This window comes from Colletotrichum acutatum, assembly GCF_030867785.1.
Source record: "Colletotrichum acutatum strain CBS 112980 chromosome Unknown BDZ83scaffold_13, whole genome shotgun sequence".
Taxonomy (NCBI): domain Eukaryota; kingdom Fungi; phylum Ascomycota; class Sordariomycetes; order Glomerellales; family Glomerellaceae; genus Colletotrichum; species Colletotrichum acutatum.
In genome coordinates this window covers 207582-223658 of record NW_026849007.1, presented here as the reverse complement: position 1 = coordinate 223658, position 16077 = coordinate 207582, and the positions used below count along the sequence as shown (strand labels likewise).

Below are 16077 nucleotides of genomic sequence, written 5' to 3'. Positions count from 1 at the left end.
AGGTTTCGGCTGTCTTCTTTCTATCTGTAGTAGAAAAGTAGGGGACCACTCACTTCCGTTGGTAATTCGCAATTTGGTTTAGATTTCCCCCAGGCAGGGCCTAGTTGAGGATTATTTCTATCAGTTCAGGCCGTTTGTCTAGACATATCTCAGGTTGCTCGCGAATCGTCGCAATCCCTGTTTTATTCGTGATGGATGCTAATTCCGCTGTAGATGTTGCTAACGCAACAGGACGTCATATCGGGAGAAGGCTGGCTGCGGTTGGATGCTCGGCTTGCCAGCCCTCGTCGTCTGCACGAAAACCGCAATTAGAATCTTCTTGTCGCACCGCAGATTGGGCAGTGCAGCTTTATCGTACCAATCGTCAAAAAATCCAATATGCAGCCAAGTCCTCCTCGCCACGGGGCGAAAAAGCCATAAGCTTATGCATGTCATTGAGGCCCTCACGGGCTCAGCCTGATTCACGACATGCATCTCTGAGGCGCCCGCACATAAAGAATTAATTCCCTCTCTTAAGCCCATTCTTCATCTGTAATGTTTCAGAAAGTTCGCAACGTCTCAAAATGACACTCTACCAAGACTCTCCTCATACCGCTAGAAATGGGTCATCTCCTAGACCTTCGTCTGTATCGTTCACAGATGAAGCGCATCGCAGCACACACATATTAGACCAGCAGCCGAATAACTTTCGGGACAATGACTCGATAAGTGACTATACGGTCGTTACTGCCGAGGAGGAGTCCCGAGATGAAGTTGACGGGCTTTCGTCAGCTAGTCCGAGGGGCACTGACAAGGAAGATCTCAATCAAACTGAGAAGAACAGCCTACTCTATAAGCCTCTCGGCAGAGTTTCAACCTTGAAACAATGGAATCTCGAGTTTGCAGCACTTTGGACCTCTGTGATTGCTTTCATCGTAATGGTTATTCTCTTGGTCGTTAGTAATGGCAACCCGCAACCGACTTGGGCGTATAGTGTGAGCATCAACACACTTGTTGCCATATTGACCACACTCTTAAGAGCTGCGATGTTATTCGTACTATCAGAAGGTCAATACTGCCCCCTCCCCCTCCACCTCAGTCTTCTTTTTAGAAATACGTACTGATGATGTCAGTCATTGGACAAGCCAAATGGTCATGGATGGCGGCGCCGCGGCCACTTCGTCATGTCGAACATTTTGACAACGCTGGTCATGGTGCCTGGGGATCATTGAAATTCCTAGTATACGTCTGTAAATCGTATGTCATACCCTGATCCGTAAATGTATGAGAGTGCTAAAAACATATGCAAAAGAACACTCACAGTACTACGCGCTCTGGTTGTGGTTGCCTCGTACGCCACCGGCCCCCTTTCCCAGCAAGCTGTCAAAACATATCCTTGTGAGGTTGCAGCTGAGGGAATTGCTCGCATCTCGATAGCCGAACGGGTTATGCTCCACGACTCCATTAGAGGTAGTGCGACTGTCAATGCAAAGATGAGCACCACCGCTATCAACGGGCTACTTGCTATACCGTTTGACAGTTCACAATTATTCCAATGCGAGTCGGGCAACTGTGTTTTCCAGAACGTTTCTGGAGTCACGCACTCGTCTGTGGGACTTTGCAGCAAATGCAGCGACGTGAAATCCGAGTTGCAAGAGTTTCCAGACTCGAAAACCAAAATGATGGGCAGGTTTCGCAACAACTACCGCTTCCACAACGACTCCGAGTTTACCATTAGCACTGGCGTTGAACCAGAGCTGTTCAACATGACAACGAAAGCGACGAATGACGAATCCGCGGTTAGAACGTCTTTTCTGACGCTCTCTGTGGCAGGTTGCATTGCCCAGCCCAACCCAGATGCCCCGGCAGATCGGAATTGCCAGCACGATTATAAAGACATGCCGAGACTCAGCTCTGACCTCGACATTGTGGCTGTCAACTGCAGTCTGTATCCTTGTCTTCGTCATTATAGCGGAAGCGTCACGAATGGTACTCTTCATGAAGATTTACTGTCGACTGAGCCAATGTCTCGCACCCACGGAGGGCCTAAGGCGGATTACGTCTCGATAATTCAGCCGTGTCTTCTCAATGACAATTGGTATGATTTGTCCAATATCACCGACGCCAATCGAAATGGCGTAGCCTGGACATATTGGACTTCAGATGGAGCGACAAAGGGAGCCCCGGCTCATTGCGTCAGGTTCATGGACTATGAAGAATTTTATGGCATCAGATACTTCCTCGAGGACAACCTCAAAGGGTATTGCAAGCTCTTTGATGCCACCGAAAATGGACCAACATCTCCCGATGCCATGAATGGGATAGGGAACTCCAGCCGGCTGCAGTGCGAAACAGGTTGGTGGCTTGACGCTCTCTACAATGGAGGGAAAGCCACGTTCGACAGCTTTGCAGCTGCTCATGACAATATGTCTATAGCGGTCACGAATCGGTTGCGTGTAAACGGAAGGACTTGGTCAGACACGGACAAATCAAACAGTTATCAGGACGGAACTTGCAGCCACACATCGATTTGCGTAAGGCTTGAAGAATGGTGGCTACTTTACCCTGCAGCTCTTCTGGCCCTGACATCAGCCCTGCTTGTGGCCGCGTATGTTCAGAGTTGCCGAGACAGCGGGAGGCAACCCATCTGGAAGTCGTCAATCCTACCTCTGCTATTTTACAGCATATCGGTGGAATACAGCTCAGATGAGAGAAACGAGGATCGATACAGTAGCCAATCAGTACCTCTCTTACAGCTCGCCGACATGGAGTCTCGAGCCGACAAGACAATAGTCAGTTTTTGCGGTGGTAATGAAGGTGCTAAGTTCGTTGTTGAAGAAGGGGTGATAGAAGCCAAATGAGATCTGGCGGGCAAAGACTTAAGCCGTGGTGACTGAGGGGGGTGTGAAATAGAAATGATGTTATGGTAGCTTCGATCCCCTCAGTATTCTATGGGCATAGATAATAGAGAGAAGAGAGACATAGAGTTCCTTTATACGAACTGATTATAGCCTCAGGGCCATGTGCCGTCTGGCATTCACCACTGTGCCTTCCTGCATCCAGATGCTTCCTCCATTATGGCTTCCAGAGATAGATCAGCTGCATCTTAGCGTCTTGATGCTGTTCTAGTCAGAGAGAGTGACCCAGCACATCTGAAAACATGGGATTGCGCAGTAAAAGGCCGTTTTATGCTGTGCAAAATAAGACGGAGTTGAGTATTTGTTTGCAGTGCAACCTTGCCAGAGCCTCACTCCATAGCCACTTAACTCTTCGTCCCTAACGAAGAAGTATGGCACTCTAGCGTCCGTTTTGATTCCTGACAAGTGCCTTCCAGCAGATTTATCCACCCCCGCGCGGTGTACCTCGATGGTTTAGTGTCTAATGTTGAATGCTCAATAGTTGAACCGAGACTTCAGTCGCCCTCGGGAACTTTCGCTTTTGAAGCTTTGGGGATTCGCTTTCCGTTGTGTGTCAAGACAATCTGCGACTCGCCCTCTCCGTTCTCGGTATGGCGCATCGTCACCACAATACCTCGCAGACCTTCCTCGTCGGCCCGTTGGTTCCAGAGCATCTGCTGCACCACACCTTCCCTGGAGCACGAGATAAAACCCATGGGCCAGCGACTTCGTCCTAGAGACTCCCGAACGCCCTTGCTTGCTGGTTTCTCACTGATCAAGAAGGCAATAACTCCTTCGCCACGCCAGCCCACCGGGGCGCCGATGAAGGAACCTTCCAATTCCCTAACTATCGAAGGACCGACGCGCTGGGCACCTCCTTTACACTGAATGATGACCTTTAGATTCTCAGCTCGGGATGGAAGACTCCAAGTGCCGAGGAGGTCGATGCCCTGGTCGGATGCTCCGCCTACACGAATAGCGTGGATGCCGTATTGGGCGAGTGTCGAAGAGACTGTGTACTCATAGTGGGTTCCGACGTAAACTGTTGATGCCACATCAAGTCCACTACGGTTTGCGTACGCAAGAAAGGATCTCATATCATGATGGTTTGTTGATGGAGGGTCAGGGTACAGCAGCTCCGGGCCCTTCTCTTGTCGTTTTCTTAGAGATGGACATATCGATAGGGGAGCTGAGAGTATTGATGAGATGGCAAGTCGATTATGGCGGGACAAGTGCCTAGATAATGAGCGTAACAGAGCTTGCATGCTCTTGAATTTTGAATACAGAGTGAAATGTCTCGAAACTTGTAGGCAGATTCACATATTATGAGTGTTGAAGAAACATCCATCCTGTTGTTCTCTCTCAGTTAAGCACCTTCAGACCAAGAGGTTGGAAAAAGGTACGTACCCCAGCAGGAATGCGGCCAGTGCGTTCACGCCTAGGTGCATAGCAGCTGGCCCGCAGAACAACCTGCGTCGCATTCAAAGCCTCCAAGGTTGTTTGTCACTGTTGACCTCAATACTACAACCCACCACATCGCGCAAATCAACTGCATTACCGGCGTAATGGGCGACAGACTTACTCAATTGCAAGACGCTGTGGACCAGGTATGTTCATCTTTGTTCTACATTTCTCATCTGCTGGTCTAGCAAGCACTAACGTTTGTCGCCAGCTTGCCCAGCAATTCGTCGCAAGCTTCCACTTCGTCCACCGGCGCCACGATCTCGAGCTGCTCGGACCCAACGATAAAATTAGAGAGGTCAAACAGGATCCGGAACAGAAAGAGGGTAGGCCATTCTGCCATGTTAGACCTCAGAATGACGGACAAATGCTAAACAAGCTTGCTTGCAGTTGATCCTCTCCCTGCAGACGAATTCAAGGATGGCCTAGCCGAGCTGTCGCGCGACCTCATCATCAAGGAACAACAGATCGAGGTCCTTATCTCCAGCCTGCCGGGGTTGGACAGCAGCGAAGCCGATCAGGAGCGCTATATTCAGGAGCTGGAAGACGAGCTCAAGGTCGCAGAGAGTCAGAGGCAGGACGCGATACGAGAGAAGGACCAGATTCTGGCGAAGCTTGATGAAGTGATCAGAAGCGTTCGACGGCCATGAACCATCACATCGATCACCAGGACAGCATTGCATTTGGGGTGTTTGGGGCGTTGAAAAAGGATCAAATTGGGGGTATTCAAGTTTAAGGATATCTATGAACTAGCGATACCCAATTCAACATAAGAAAAGTGTTTCCGAGCCTTTTCTTCTCCGTATTCTTTTGGCTTGGATTTTCCCTCGCCTTCTATTCATTTCCGTCTAGCGTCGTTCAATCATTGTTCCTGGCTGTAATAGTCTAAGCAGTCTTGGACTTGAAGAATTGAGGAAAGGTGTCCCGCAGCTCCCTGAGGTGACGGATCTGATAAGCGGATGCAGGCGTCTTCGGCACCGGGAGATCCTCCTCAACAAGATGGGCTACGTTCCAGCCATAGCCCTGGGCCTTTTGGCAGTTCAGGTAAGAGTCGTCTATGACAGATGGTCAGCGCCGGATCTTTTGTTAGTGCAAATAACAACATACCGACAAAGTAGCAATCCTCCATCTTCTCGACGCCCGCCTCACGCATAGCCCTCAAATACATCTCCTTGGCAGGCTTGCAGACAAGCGGCGCCTGTCCATAGTCGCAGAAAGTGAGGCCATCAAAGAGATCATCAATACCCAGCAGCTTGGTTACGCGCTTAGCGTGATTTACGTAGGCATTGGTGAGGAGCCACATGGTACACTTGCTCTTATCGACATCTTCGAGCAGTTCGCGCAGCTCAGGGTTCGGACTGAGGATGTGCTCAAGAGGTAGGGCGTCGTCGACCTGGGCGTTGTACTCTAGAGGGTCGATCTCATGGTGGCGCACCAGGCCTTCAATCGCAAGGCCATAGTTGGTGTAATACTCCTTGTGCAATTTCACGGCATCGTCCCACTGGAGGGAAAGGTGCTTTACGAAGTACTCGTCAATTAGCTGTGCCATGTGGTCCTGGACCTTTGAACCTAGAGTGAGTCAGTCTTGATGATGCCGTCTCGAGTGTCTTTCAGAAACTCACTCCTCGGGTAGAGGCAATTATCAATGTCACTGTGCAGTTATTAGTCATAGTGTTCATCCGCATTGATGAGGTTCAACTTACAAGAATAGCACAGGCTTTGAAGTTGACACTCCATTTGTCTGGGTTTTGATGGAATCCATAGCTGATGTGGTATAGCAGGCGCCGTCTAATCTATGTCTGAGAGTGGAAGGTGAAAGTAGAGGGGGCTTGCGATGCTCAATGCCGTGTCTTGTTGTAAAAGGTCGGGTCTTTGGTGAAGAAAAGGAGCGAAGTCGGGCTGAAGAAGAGAAGCTTCGACGTATGTTTGGTGGGAGTCTGATCGGCATGAAGCAAGCGAAACCACGTTGGTCTGGAGTTTGACACTTATGTTTCTTCTTCTTGGATTCAAAGTTGGAATACCCGTTTCTGGCTCACAAATGCAGTATGGGGCTTTTTGAGGCTTTTCGCGATACTTTGGCAGAAATATGTAGTGTTGACTCACGCCGATATACCTCGTTGCGCTGTTGAGGTAATTGCAGGAAGCTAAGCTACAGGGAGCTGTTTCCGGCCGTCGGGGACCTTGACGCGAAAACATTAGCGGTGACCATGGCCAAAGTGCGCCGAGGCTGGGGAGCTGGTGACATACTCGCTTAGGTGCATGACCCACTCAAGCCTGAACCACCCATCAAGGCCCACACCTGTTCCGTAAGATTCTTATAAGGATTTATCCTTGTAGGAAAAGTTCACAAAGAAATCACCGCAGACGGCCCACGACCCATCTCTTTTCCTCTCAACATCCACCAGCGGCACGACGCCCTTTTCTTCATTTTCTACAACACTGCAGAAATTACTGCGCTCAAGGCTGCTGCGCTTCGGGTATAGTCAACAGTGCTGATTCTCACGATATTGGTAGTTCTGTTTGTCTTCTTAGATTCCTTTCTTTTCGCGCTTTCTTGCTTGACTGCGGAGGATTTCCTTGCGCAAATTGCATTTCGCCATGGCTCAAGGCCAGCTCGCATCACTACCGCCGTTGGCAAATGGGACATCGTCGGGTCTTTCAAGAGATGAGCTACACAAGATACAGCAGTACGAGAGAATCGTGCAGTTTCGCGATGCCATTCTTGCTGGGTCGCATTCCAAGATCAAGGTCCCAGCCCAGTTGGCGAGCCAAACACCAACTCCTGCCATAGCATCTTCATCAAACCCTTCCACACCAGCAAAAGAGACGAATGGAAGCATAGCGCAGGGTTATCAAGTTGGGAATCTGCAGTCGTTCGCGACCACCACGCCACAAGCTTCTCTTCCTGGTTTAGGAAACCCGCCCCCTGCTAATGCGAACCTGCCCGCAAGACCGTTCGTTGGCTCTGGCAAAACCGAGATCAATCCCATTTTCCTTCAAAAGTCTGATGATCTTATCAAGGCCGAGATCCAGCTCCAGAGGCAACGCCTTGAACGGGCACTGCGCGACGAGGTCGATCAACGTCGGGTTTCTATGAAGGCCTCGGCGCAGTCGGAGCCTCTGGCCGACTTCGACCTCTCCGATGTCCTGTCCAAGGCTCTGACTCTGGTCCAAGCTGCTGCTCCTTCGTCTGTCAATGCTACACTAGCTGCTGCTAACATTTCAGCTGCAAGTGACTCCGTTGATGAGAACTCTTACTATTCTTCCCAAGTCAATTCGCCAGATTCCTCGCACCGCAGTTCACGCGGCGGTAACGATGCCGAGATTACGGCTCAAATACAGAAGGCGTCCACCACAGGCCAGCCATTCGAAGGTCAGGCGCAAGTACAAGCAAACCAGAAGACACAAGCTGGCCTGCAGTCCTCAAGACCCCATGCCTCTGCTACTCATCAGCCACAGGGCCAAGCCTCGAACTCCAATCCCTCCCAGCCGCGACCAGTTCCAAGCAGACCCGATGCCGCACCCGAATTCTCGCGATACCCGTCGGTAGGAACGACGCAAAGAATGGATAGGGGTGATAATACGGGGTTGTCTACATCAGGAGGTGGGAGCGGAAACACCAGTCGTTCTGAGGAGTCAGGCGTTATGGACCTTGACGACAGTGCTGATAGGTCTGTCCCTGCCGCAGGTCAACAGCAACTGAGGGAGTCTATGCTCGCTCGCCAACCCTCGCCTTTGATACAGGTTCGCGCCCACAACATATCCCCCTTAGCGCCCCAGCCCTCCCATGTCTCGCCTCTTGCAATGGCCAGAGGTCAAGCAGCAGATGCTCAAGACTTGATCATCCCTCAAGGAACCACAGCTCAGGTTGCAGCACTACGTAACGAGCCCAACATTATTTCCAGTCCAGATAGCTCGCCGCAAGGGGGTCGAAGTGGGGAGAAGCGCAAGGGGAAGAAGAAGAAGAACGGCAAGAGGGCAGCCAGGCAAGCGCCAGACGAGCCTTACATCAAGCCAGAACCGCGATCGCCGTCTCCAATGAATGCGCCGTCTTTCATTCGGCCACAGAAGCGGCAAAGAAGACAGGGCGACGAGGAGCCTCGTTACGCCCAGCCTGAGCGTCAATTTTCTCGATCATACAGGGAGGAAGGTGCTGCGCCCATGTACGATACTCAAGAGTACCGTCCACGGCCAGCAAGTCAAGCCGCGGCGATTGGTGACTATGGGTATGGAAGAGAGTACATTGAAGAGCCCCGCGTTATCAGCGGCGCCGAGTATGTGCGGCATGTGCCGTCGCCTGGTGTCTATGCTGTTCATGCTGCGCCCGGTGAGGTGTACGCAACATCCCCAGCTAGTGTTGATCGCTACGGTAGGGAACCTGCACGATACTATCGTGATGGTTACGAAGTAACCCGCATGAGCACTCGTCCCATGACAGATCGCGCAAGATCTCGCTCGCCCGCCATGAGAGAGAGGGCATCCCCACTAATGGGACCACCCAAAGCGCCGCCCGGTAGGGTTGTGGTAGATCCTGCTACTGGCCGTCGATACTACGAGCCGTCTACTGTCGTTCGCCAGTCTGTTGCGCCGTCACCACTGCGACCCGGCGAGCCCGAGGTTGTTTACGAAAGAGCACCCATTCGAGCAGAGTCTAGGCGCCCCGGTCCACCCCCTCGAGACGACGACGTCCTCTACCAGCGGACCTCGCCAGTGTACGCGGCACCCAGGAGAGTCGTCACGCAACCCGAGTACCTTGCAGACCCTCAACGGATCTACAGACAGCGAGAGTATTCTACGAGGCCAATGGCGCCTCCGGGCGAAGAATTCATTCCTGCCAGAGGCGGTATGGAACAGCGGAGGATTATTGAGGAAGCCCCAAGAGAGTATATGATGCGGGCGACGACAGCCCGCCCTGCGGAGACGGCAGTACGCTATGAGCTTCCGCGAGAGTACGGAAGAGTTCAAAGTGTGAGGCCGGAGCAGATTCCCATGCAGGAGTACGCTTCGGCACCCATGCATCTTGACCTTCGCCGGGAGATGATTCAACCTGGACCCCGTTCCTACAGCGTGCGGCCTGCCGAGCCTCAGGTGGTGCGGCGGGAGTATAGTGCCAGGCCGATGGAGCAGCAGCCTTACTACGGACAGCCGGCCCCTGCACGGGGCGAGCCGGAGGTGTCATACATTGAGCGGCCCATGTACTACACCGACGAGGCTCCGCGCCCAGTCTATCGATGAAGGGCGTCGAGCTTTTGGTCTTGATATGAGACAGACTTTCTTATGCGGTATCGGGATTGGCGGTTTACAGGCGTCAGGCAAAGCTGGGAAACAGCTTTCGGAACTCTTATATGGGGAGGGTAAAAAAGTCTTTATTGATGGGACGGAGTTTCGGCAAAGAACAACCGGCAGGAGAGGAATGGGGTGAATACTTAGTCACTAGCGGCCATCAGCAGCACTACGTGTACGTTTTATAATCGGCAAATCCAGCTGTACTCATTCATTTAATGTGCTACTACTACTACCTTGCGGTGATGTTCCCAAGGTGGAACAAGATGATATTGTCCATACGAGACACCAAGTGAGAATGAGCGAGGTAACGATCTAAGCAGGAAACTATCTAGAAAACTCGAGACAGCATCGCATAAGTGACTTAGGTCTCGGCGAATAAACCCAAATCGTGACAAACTTTATCCTTCCTCCTCACAAGAAGGTGAAAGAAAGGACGATAGCACAACGATTGAGTTTCCCCTTTCAAGGGAAAGGTACTGTAGTAAAAGGACGGGACTTTGCACAACTAGGCCGTGCATAAGCACAGACTTGGGGCTCTCGGAGCGTCGTCTGTAGATTTCTTTCCGTTTTCTCATTCATTGCTCTTGTCGTCCTTTGTGATTTGATTCCGCTCTCAGCACCCGGGCTATTGTGTCCGTTCGCTCAAGTCGGGACACAGAGTGAGGGCCATCCCGTGAGGCCCAAAGGAAGAAGTACAATTCAGTACACAGAGAAGCGGACTTGGGATCCGACAAATGGGACTCTAGTTGCTTTTTTAACATGGAGGGATGTAAGAACACCATGGAGAAGAAACAACGCCCAGCGGTGGGTTTCTATGAAGTCATTGCGAACCTCACTCAGCGTAATCCCCATCGGGTTTCCCGCGCTTCAAGTTCGTGTTATATGTGGGTGGGGTATGGGGGGGCCCAACGAAGATCTATATCCGCAGAAGGAACGCTGATGATGACTGTACATGGAGAAAAGGAATACTGTACTTCGTACAAAAAGATGGAATAAAAAAAAAAGTCAACCGAAGCATGGAGAGTGGATTCCGCTATATGCGAGACTGAGGCATATTCCCTTTCGTGCCAAAGTTGGGTTGGTCAGAGATCTTCTAGTGGGCGGATCTGACAAAGTCTAAAATTCTGCCGTCCGTCTCTCACTCTTCCTCGCAAAGTGCTGTTGGTCAGATGTAGATAAAAGACCCAGCACAAGCCGGTTTTGTTTAATTAGCTGCTCTGATAAACTGATAGCGACGGACGCCTCAAGAGGTGGCAGGGGAAAGAAAGGGAAACATCATCCATGGGAGGGGTCAACACTACCGATGCACACTCTAAACCACTGCCCATTGCCCAACCTGCGTCTTCCGGCGGGTCCGGCACACAAACGTGTTCAGTGTCGTAGCCCTTGCATCAGGGTACTGCTGCTCCGTACGGATACGTGCAAAGAAAACGTTCGTACCCGTAGACAGCCCGCCTCGTCCAGAGAAGGTTTGTCAGTCATATTTCGCCAGTCAGGTTGGCTCCAAGGACGCACCCAGGGAACACCAGCATGGCTCGTCGTTGTACTTATTTTTCTTGGTCCGAGTGCCGTCGTGTGGAGGACCGGTTCGAGGTTGAAACGTTCATTCCAGGATCATCGATCGACATGTTCCCTTCTCCAGGCTAGACGGCGAGAACGGCGGCTAGTTTCGTGGTTTGGTCAAGGCCGGGTCCGCGTTGCATGTCGGCGTTGAAAAGGGTCAAGTCCCGACCTCATATCAGAACTGATCAGGTGCTTTCCCAGTACTAACGTTGGGCGGCACCAGGAACCAACGCACATTCAAGCGGGCGTAGTAACCGTCTTCTGCGAGTCTATTCGCCAGGGGGACGCACATCTGCAGTCGGTTCTTTGTGGGTTTTTCGCTGGATGCAGATCAAGCAACCACACTTGTGCCAGCGCCTGGTCCTGTTTCCAGGCGACGATACACTTTAAAGCATCTTCCCTGTCTCGGGAACATCATCGAGGGGAAGCGTCTAAGACAGGACCGGGTTTTCTCTGGCTTACGAGGGAAGCCCTAACTCTTCGTAGTGGTTTTTGCCTGACATGTGTCAGTTGCCCTCATCAAGCCACGCCGCCGTACGTGGCGTGCGAGGCTATGAAGTCCTGCAGTATGTAGAAGTGAAAGAATCACTTTCCAGCAATGGTAGAGGACAACAAGTGAAGCCAATGACTACACTAGTGTCACGGCCAGGACCACACTGTGAAGTGCCGGAGCGCCGATGTAGCCCTATCAAAGAGCCAAAGAATTGGAGCAGTAAACGACTAATCCTCCGTGACCGTGACTGGCCAGACGACGGCTGTGGTCCGTGGATGAATGGCGTGGTGGGATTCGGGAAGCTTTCGCTCGAGGCTCGAGCTCCCTTACGCCACGCCTAGTATTTGAGACGCAAAGCGGAAAGAGTTGGCCCATGGGTTCAGGGATGTTGGCCGACCTCAAGGCAAAATGCGAAAGTTCAGTTGAAGGTCCAACACGTCGGGGAGTGACCATTTGGGAAGTCGCGGTGTTCGTTTGTTGCGCCCGGCCGATTTCCTCTTTCCAGATGGGACATGCAGCAAGGAAGGGGGTTGCATTCTTGAGTAAAAGAAGTAGTCGATACCAAAATCGTTGGGACTTGAGTCGGAAGTGAGCTGAAGTAACCTATATCCTGTACTATCACCAAGTTGAAATATTGTTGGCATGTGCAGGAAATGTCAACGTCGTGGGTGGCTCAACGGCGGTCAGAAAGTCACCCGATTTAGCGCTGGCAATACGACTGCCGGCTCGTGACGAACCGGTCTTGCTCGTCACCGGCTAACATTGCCTGCATTGCTCCTGGGGCGTATAAGGTGGTGTTCGGTGTTCGATGTTGGAGAATGAAGACAGTAGGAATCATTGTCAGCCTCACACCAGACTGCGTTAGGTTCCGCAAGGGTTGCCTTTGGGTCCCATAGGATGCGGCGGAAACGCTGACCACACTGATATCGTGATGACGATGACAAGCCAATGAAAACAAGTAACGCCCACAACAACTTGTGCCGGCCTGGTGGTGACTCGACTCGTAGACTCCCACGAATGGTAATTAAAGCTGTGTTTTGCAGTCTTCAGTCTGCGGGACTCGTGTGTCTGTCGTTTTGGGCTTCAAGCTATGCGTGAACATAGAGTTGACAAAAAGAACCAGGCGTTGGTCCAGGATGCATTCCGCAACGACGCGCAGTGTATGATGGGACAGGCGACACGATCGATCCATATTGGCTGTCAGTCGCGTGCCCAGCACTAGGAATTCAGGATCTCCCGAGCGAAACGAGGGAGGGTCTCATCGGCCATGGGCTGTGGGCAGTGCAACGCGCTGGCGACTGGAGACTCACAGACTGTACGGATGGAGTGAGACTCGAATGTGTGAGTTTGGTGAGTGGGTGGGGCGTTTGCTTGACCCTAATCAGCCAGGCAAAATCCTGGTCTGTGGTCGAGCTTCTGGTGAAGCTCAAGTAAGTACGGAGAGGGAAGTTATCTCATTCTTTGGGCCTCTGACCTCAAGGTAAGGAGCCAAGAAACTTCCCTGGCTCAAGAGGAGCTGAAGATAACGCTTGTCCGTCTAATGTTGCTCGCCTCGTTGGTATTTGCGTATCTCTCCGGACGAGGAGAAGACAAGAAGATTCTGTCTCGTTGGGAGGCTCTCATAATAGCAGCAGCATCTGATAGCCCGCTGTTGGTCTGGGCTTGCTGCTTGACAAGTTCCATTCCTGCGCAGGCACGCCGCACGCCGCACCTTGGTACATGGGAGTGGTGGTCAATGCTAGAGCTGGACTGAGGGCTTGGGTGTTCGGGAGTGGTTGGTGTAGTCGAAAGTGCCTTCCTGGTCATCATCTAGCTGCATGTACTTCAAAGTACCTCGATGGCGGCCGGCCTTCCGAGTACCCGCAGGCCTGTCCAGGTCACGTTTCCCGAGTCCATTACTAAGGTGATGCGGAAGGAGCGTAGTCCAAGGCCTGGGCGTTCCTCTCCAAGCAACAACATGCCAGGCCGTTATGAAGCTCCCTTTTCTCAAGCGTTTCTGCTCGTACGTTACTCTTTCTCAATATTGCTTGGTGAGTCGGCCGTCAACATAAAATATGCCTGGCTGCCAAAGGCGGCTTCGGGACCCTTGTTGTCTCCGAGCGGTTGGAGCAATACGTCAGTTGAGGAGTCCCCCCTGAGGCTGTGCTTGAGGATGGGGAGATTGCGGTATTGACTGCTTAGTCCTCGCTGCTTGCTCTCTGAATATAAGGTACATGAAATTATTTGCTTCCAGGGCAAAGTCAGCCTGTTGGGTACCTAGAAGGTAGACAGGGCTTGGGAATTAGGGATTTCACCTGAAGGTCAGGTAGACATACAGAAGACATCACCGGACATGGGACATGGCTTACCGTACACGGACCTTGAGAGATGGCAAAGTTGGATGGACACAGCCTTATTGCTCGTACGCATACGGGTGGACTGGCCTCGGGGCCCTGGATGCCTGCAACCGAATGACCTACATGTCGTAAGTCTCATCCTCGCCCCTCAAGCTTGTTTACGCGTTATAATTGCTCTCCTCCTGTTGTAGAGGATAATTTGCTCGGGTTCCCTTGTTTGCGTTGCGTTGCGTTGCGGGACGGCAAACCCCCAGCTGGAAGTTCCCTCTCGCTCGTGTTAAGAAGGTCTGCACGCATGTCTCTGATATGTGCCTCTTGAAATGGTACTCAGCGCGTGGCATGCAGACCGGGTGCGCGTAAGAGTGAAGTACGGAGTACACCGTACATGCATGAGGACGGTTTGGTATCCAGCCGAGCAGGCAAGCTTCACTGTTTTAGCTGCCGCAAGATGAACGTGCTTCTAATACCTATTGCAATGTCGCGCTTTCCAACATCGACCACTCAACGTTCCGATGCTTCGCCGGCAACGCACATACCTGGCGAGCTAAGGTAGCGGGGAACGGCGGACGGAGGAAAGGAGCCGGGTCGCACCTTGGCATTCCCAATTCCTCAAAGCTCGATACATGGGAGACTCCAGTATTTCGTGGAGGTATTAATGAGTAGTTGTTGAGTTTGGAAACATTGGCATAGTGTAATATTCTGTGGTAATATGAAGCTGCGATGTGTGATGTTGAACACGGATTGTGTGCAGGAAACGCCTACGCCAGTCTTGAATTTCTGTCGGAATTTCTTAGTCTTTGGTGGTGGAAGGAGGTGGAATGAGGAGAAGTGGAGGATGTGCAAGGAAGCTGAGGCAGGGCTGCACTAACAGAGATGAGGTTCCTTTCCGCAGCAGAAGATGCCCAGAACTACATCCCGCCGGTTTGGCCGGGCCCCGACGGCATCGGCCCACTCGACCTTGACAGTCCCTGCCCTGTCACACACTTTACCACGTCGCGGCAACAGCCCAGTGGACTGCGGCCACTGTGAGTGAGTGCACCCCGAATGCAAGGGTGTGCCGTGTGTGGGTACATCCTCCAAGGGTGTCACTTTGCTACCTGCCGGAGGTACCTTACGAAGACTTGGTTGAGGATACCTAAGGTAATAAGTACCTGGTGGCCGTTGAGTGCAGTAAGAAATATCTCACCTCATGTGTGGCCAGCAAATGGCACGCTGACGGGCAACTTGTGAGTTTAAGTACCTTAATCTTTGGTGGTTGTAGCAACCTTGTGCTTCTTCCACTGCCCCTCCACAAATCGTGTTGCTATCCAGAGTCTGAGCAGCTTCATAGCCAAGCTCCCCGAGTAAGGCATCCGTACAGTAAGGTAAGGTAGGTACAGGACACACGAAAAGCCCGAGATGGACTGAGTTAAGGGTCTTGCTGGACCCGATCTGCGCTCAATCTATCTTGTGACTGAGGTCTGAGGTGATATGCCCTGGCTGGTGGGCTGTGTGGATGGTTTGGTGGTTTCGCTGGGGGAAAGTTTAGTGGCCCCTCGCCTGAAGGGAGTCGAGCCCAGTCACCACCACTGACACACTCTCAGTTCAACAGGGGCCCCATTCGGCGTGTACCACCTTAGTATCCGGCGTCCGTGGGCCCAAGACAGGGTGGATATGGGAAGATACCTCGCGTTGCAGCGACATTAGCGCCACCGCGGATGTACCACTGCATGTACCTACGTATTGAGACGGGGGAACATCTGGGACTGGAGGAGGGAGGAGCCCTTGTGTCCTGTTAGTGAGAGGGGCCACACACCACTAAAAGTCGAGGGACTGGCTGGTTGGCCGCCAATGTGGAGCCCTGACCTAGGACTGGGACTGGGACTGGGACGGGGAACTGGGAGTGGCCGGACCACCTTGCCATGGCATGCCATGCCTTGCTTGGTCTGGCCTGGGCCTGCTGCAGTGCGGCCTTGACCACCACAAGCACCTATGACCATCTTTCGCTGCATTCTGAATCTCTCGACTCCTCTTCTCTTGAGTTCTTCCACTCTCACACACCCATCCAACACATCTTCTTCTC

The 16077-nt window shown here is 52.2% G+C and overlaps 5 protein-coding genes across 5 annotated transcripts; 3 read left to right on the top strand and 2 right to left on the bottom strand.

Annotated features, from left to right (window-relative positions):
* Window positions 1-563: 563 nt before the first annotated feature.
* On the top strand, window positions 564-3089 carry BDZ83DRAFT_648099 (uncharacterized protein; the record flags this gene model as incomplete). Its single annotated transcript, XM_060510146.1, has 4 exons — window positions 564-939; window positions 1303-2334; window positions 2416-2513; window positions 2991-3089. The coding sequence occupies 4 exons, from the start codon at window positions 564-566 to the stop codon at window positions 3087-3089; spliced, it is 1605 nt and encodes a 534-aa protein (XP_060369157.1).
* Window positions 3090-3391: 302 nt separating this feature from the next.
* Window positions 3392-4324, bottom strand: BDZ83DRAFT_648098 (uncharacterized protein; the record flags this gene model as incomplete). Its single annotated transcript, XM_060510145.1, has 2 exons — window positions 3392-4112; window positions 4284-4324. 2 exons carry the CDS (start codon window positions 4322-4324, stop codon window positions 3392-3394), a joined length of 762 nt encoding a protein of 253 aa, XP_060369156.1.
* A 46-nt stretch (window positions 4325-4370) lies between these two features.
* On the top strand, window positions 4371-5093 carry BDZ83DRAFT_606763 (RNA polymerase II transcription mediator). The gene is made up of 3 exons (XM_060507394.1): window positions 4371-4483; window positions 4549-4663; window positions 4728-5093. Exons 1-3 carry the CDS (start codon window positions 4442-4444, stop codon window positions 4985-4987), a joined length of 417 nt encoding a protein of 138 aa, XP_060369155.1. The 5' UTR covers window positions 4371-4441; the 3' UTR covers window positions 4988-5093.
* BDZ83DRAFT_606757 (Haloacid dehalogenase-like hydrolase-domain-containing protein) lies at window positions 5094-6513 on the bottom strand. The gene is made up of 4 exons (XM_060507393.1): window positions 6041-6513; window positions 5960-5988; window positions 5445-5906; window positions 5094-5392 (listed from the first exon to the last, which is right to left on the bottom strand). The coding sequence occupies exons 1-4, from the start codon at window positions 6283-6285 to the stop codon at window positions 5223-5225; spliced, it is 906 nt and encodes a 301-aa protein (XP_060369154.1). The 5' UTR covers window positions 6286-6513; the 3' UTR covers window positions 5094-5222.
* A 189-nt stretch (window positions 6514-6702) lies between these two features.
* Window positions 6703-9858, top strand: BDZ83DRAFT_606754 (uncharacterized protein). The gene has a single exon (XM_060507392.1). The coding sequence runs from the start codon at window positions 6936-6938 to the stop codon at window positions 9570-9572; it is 2637 nt and encodes an 878-aa protein (XP_060369153.1). The 5' UTR covers window positions 6703-6935; the 3' UTR covers window positions 9573-9858.
* The last annotated feature ends 6219 nt before the right edge of the window (window positions 9859-16077 follow it).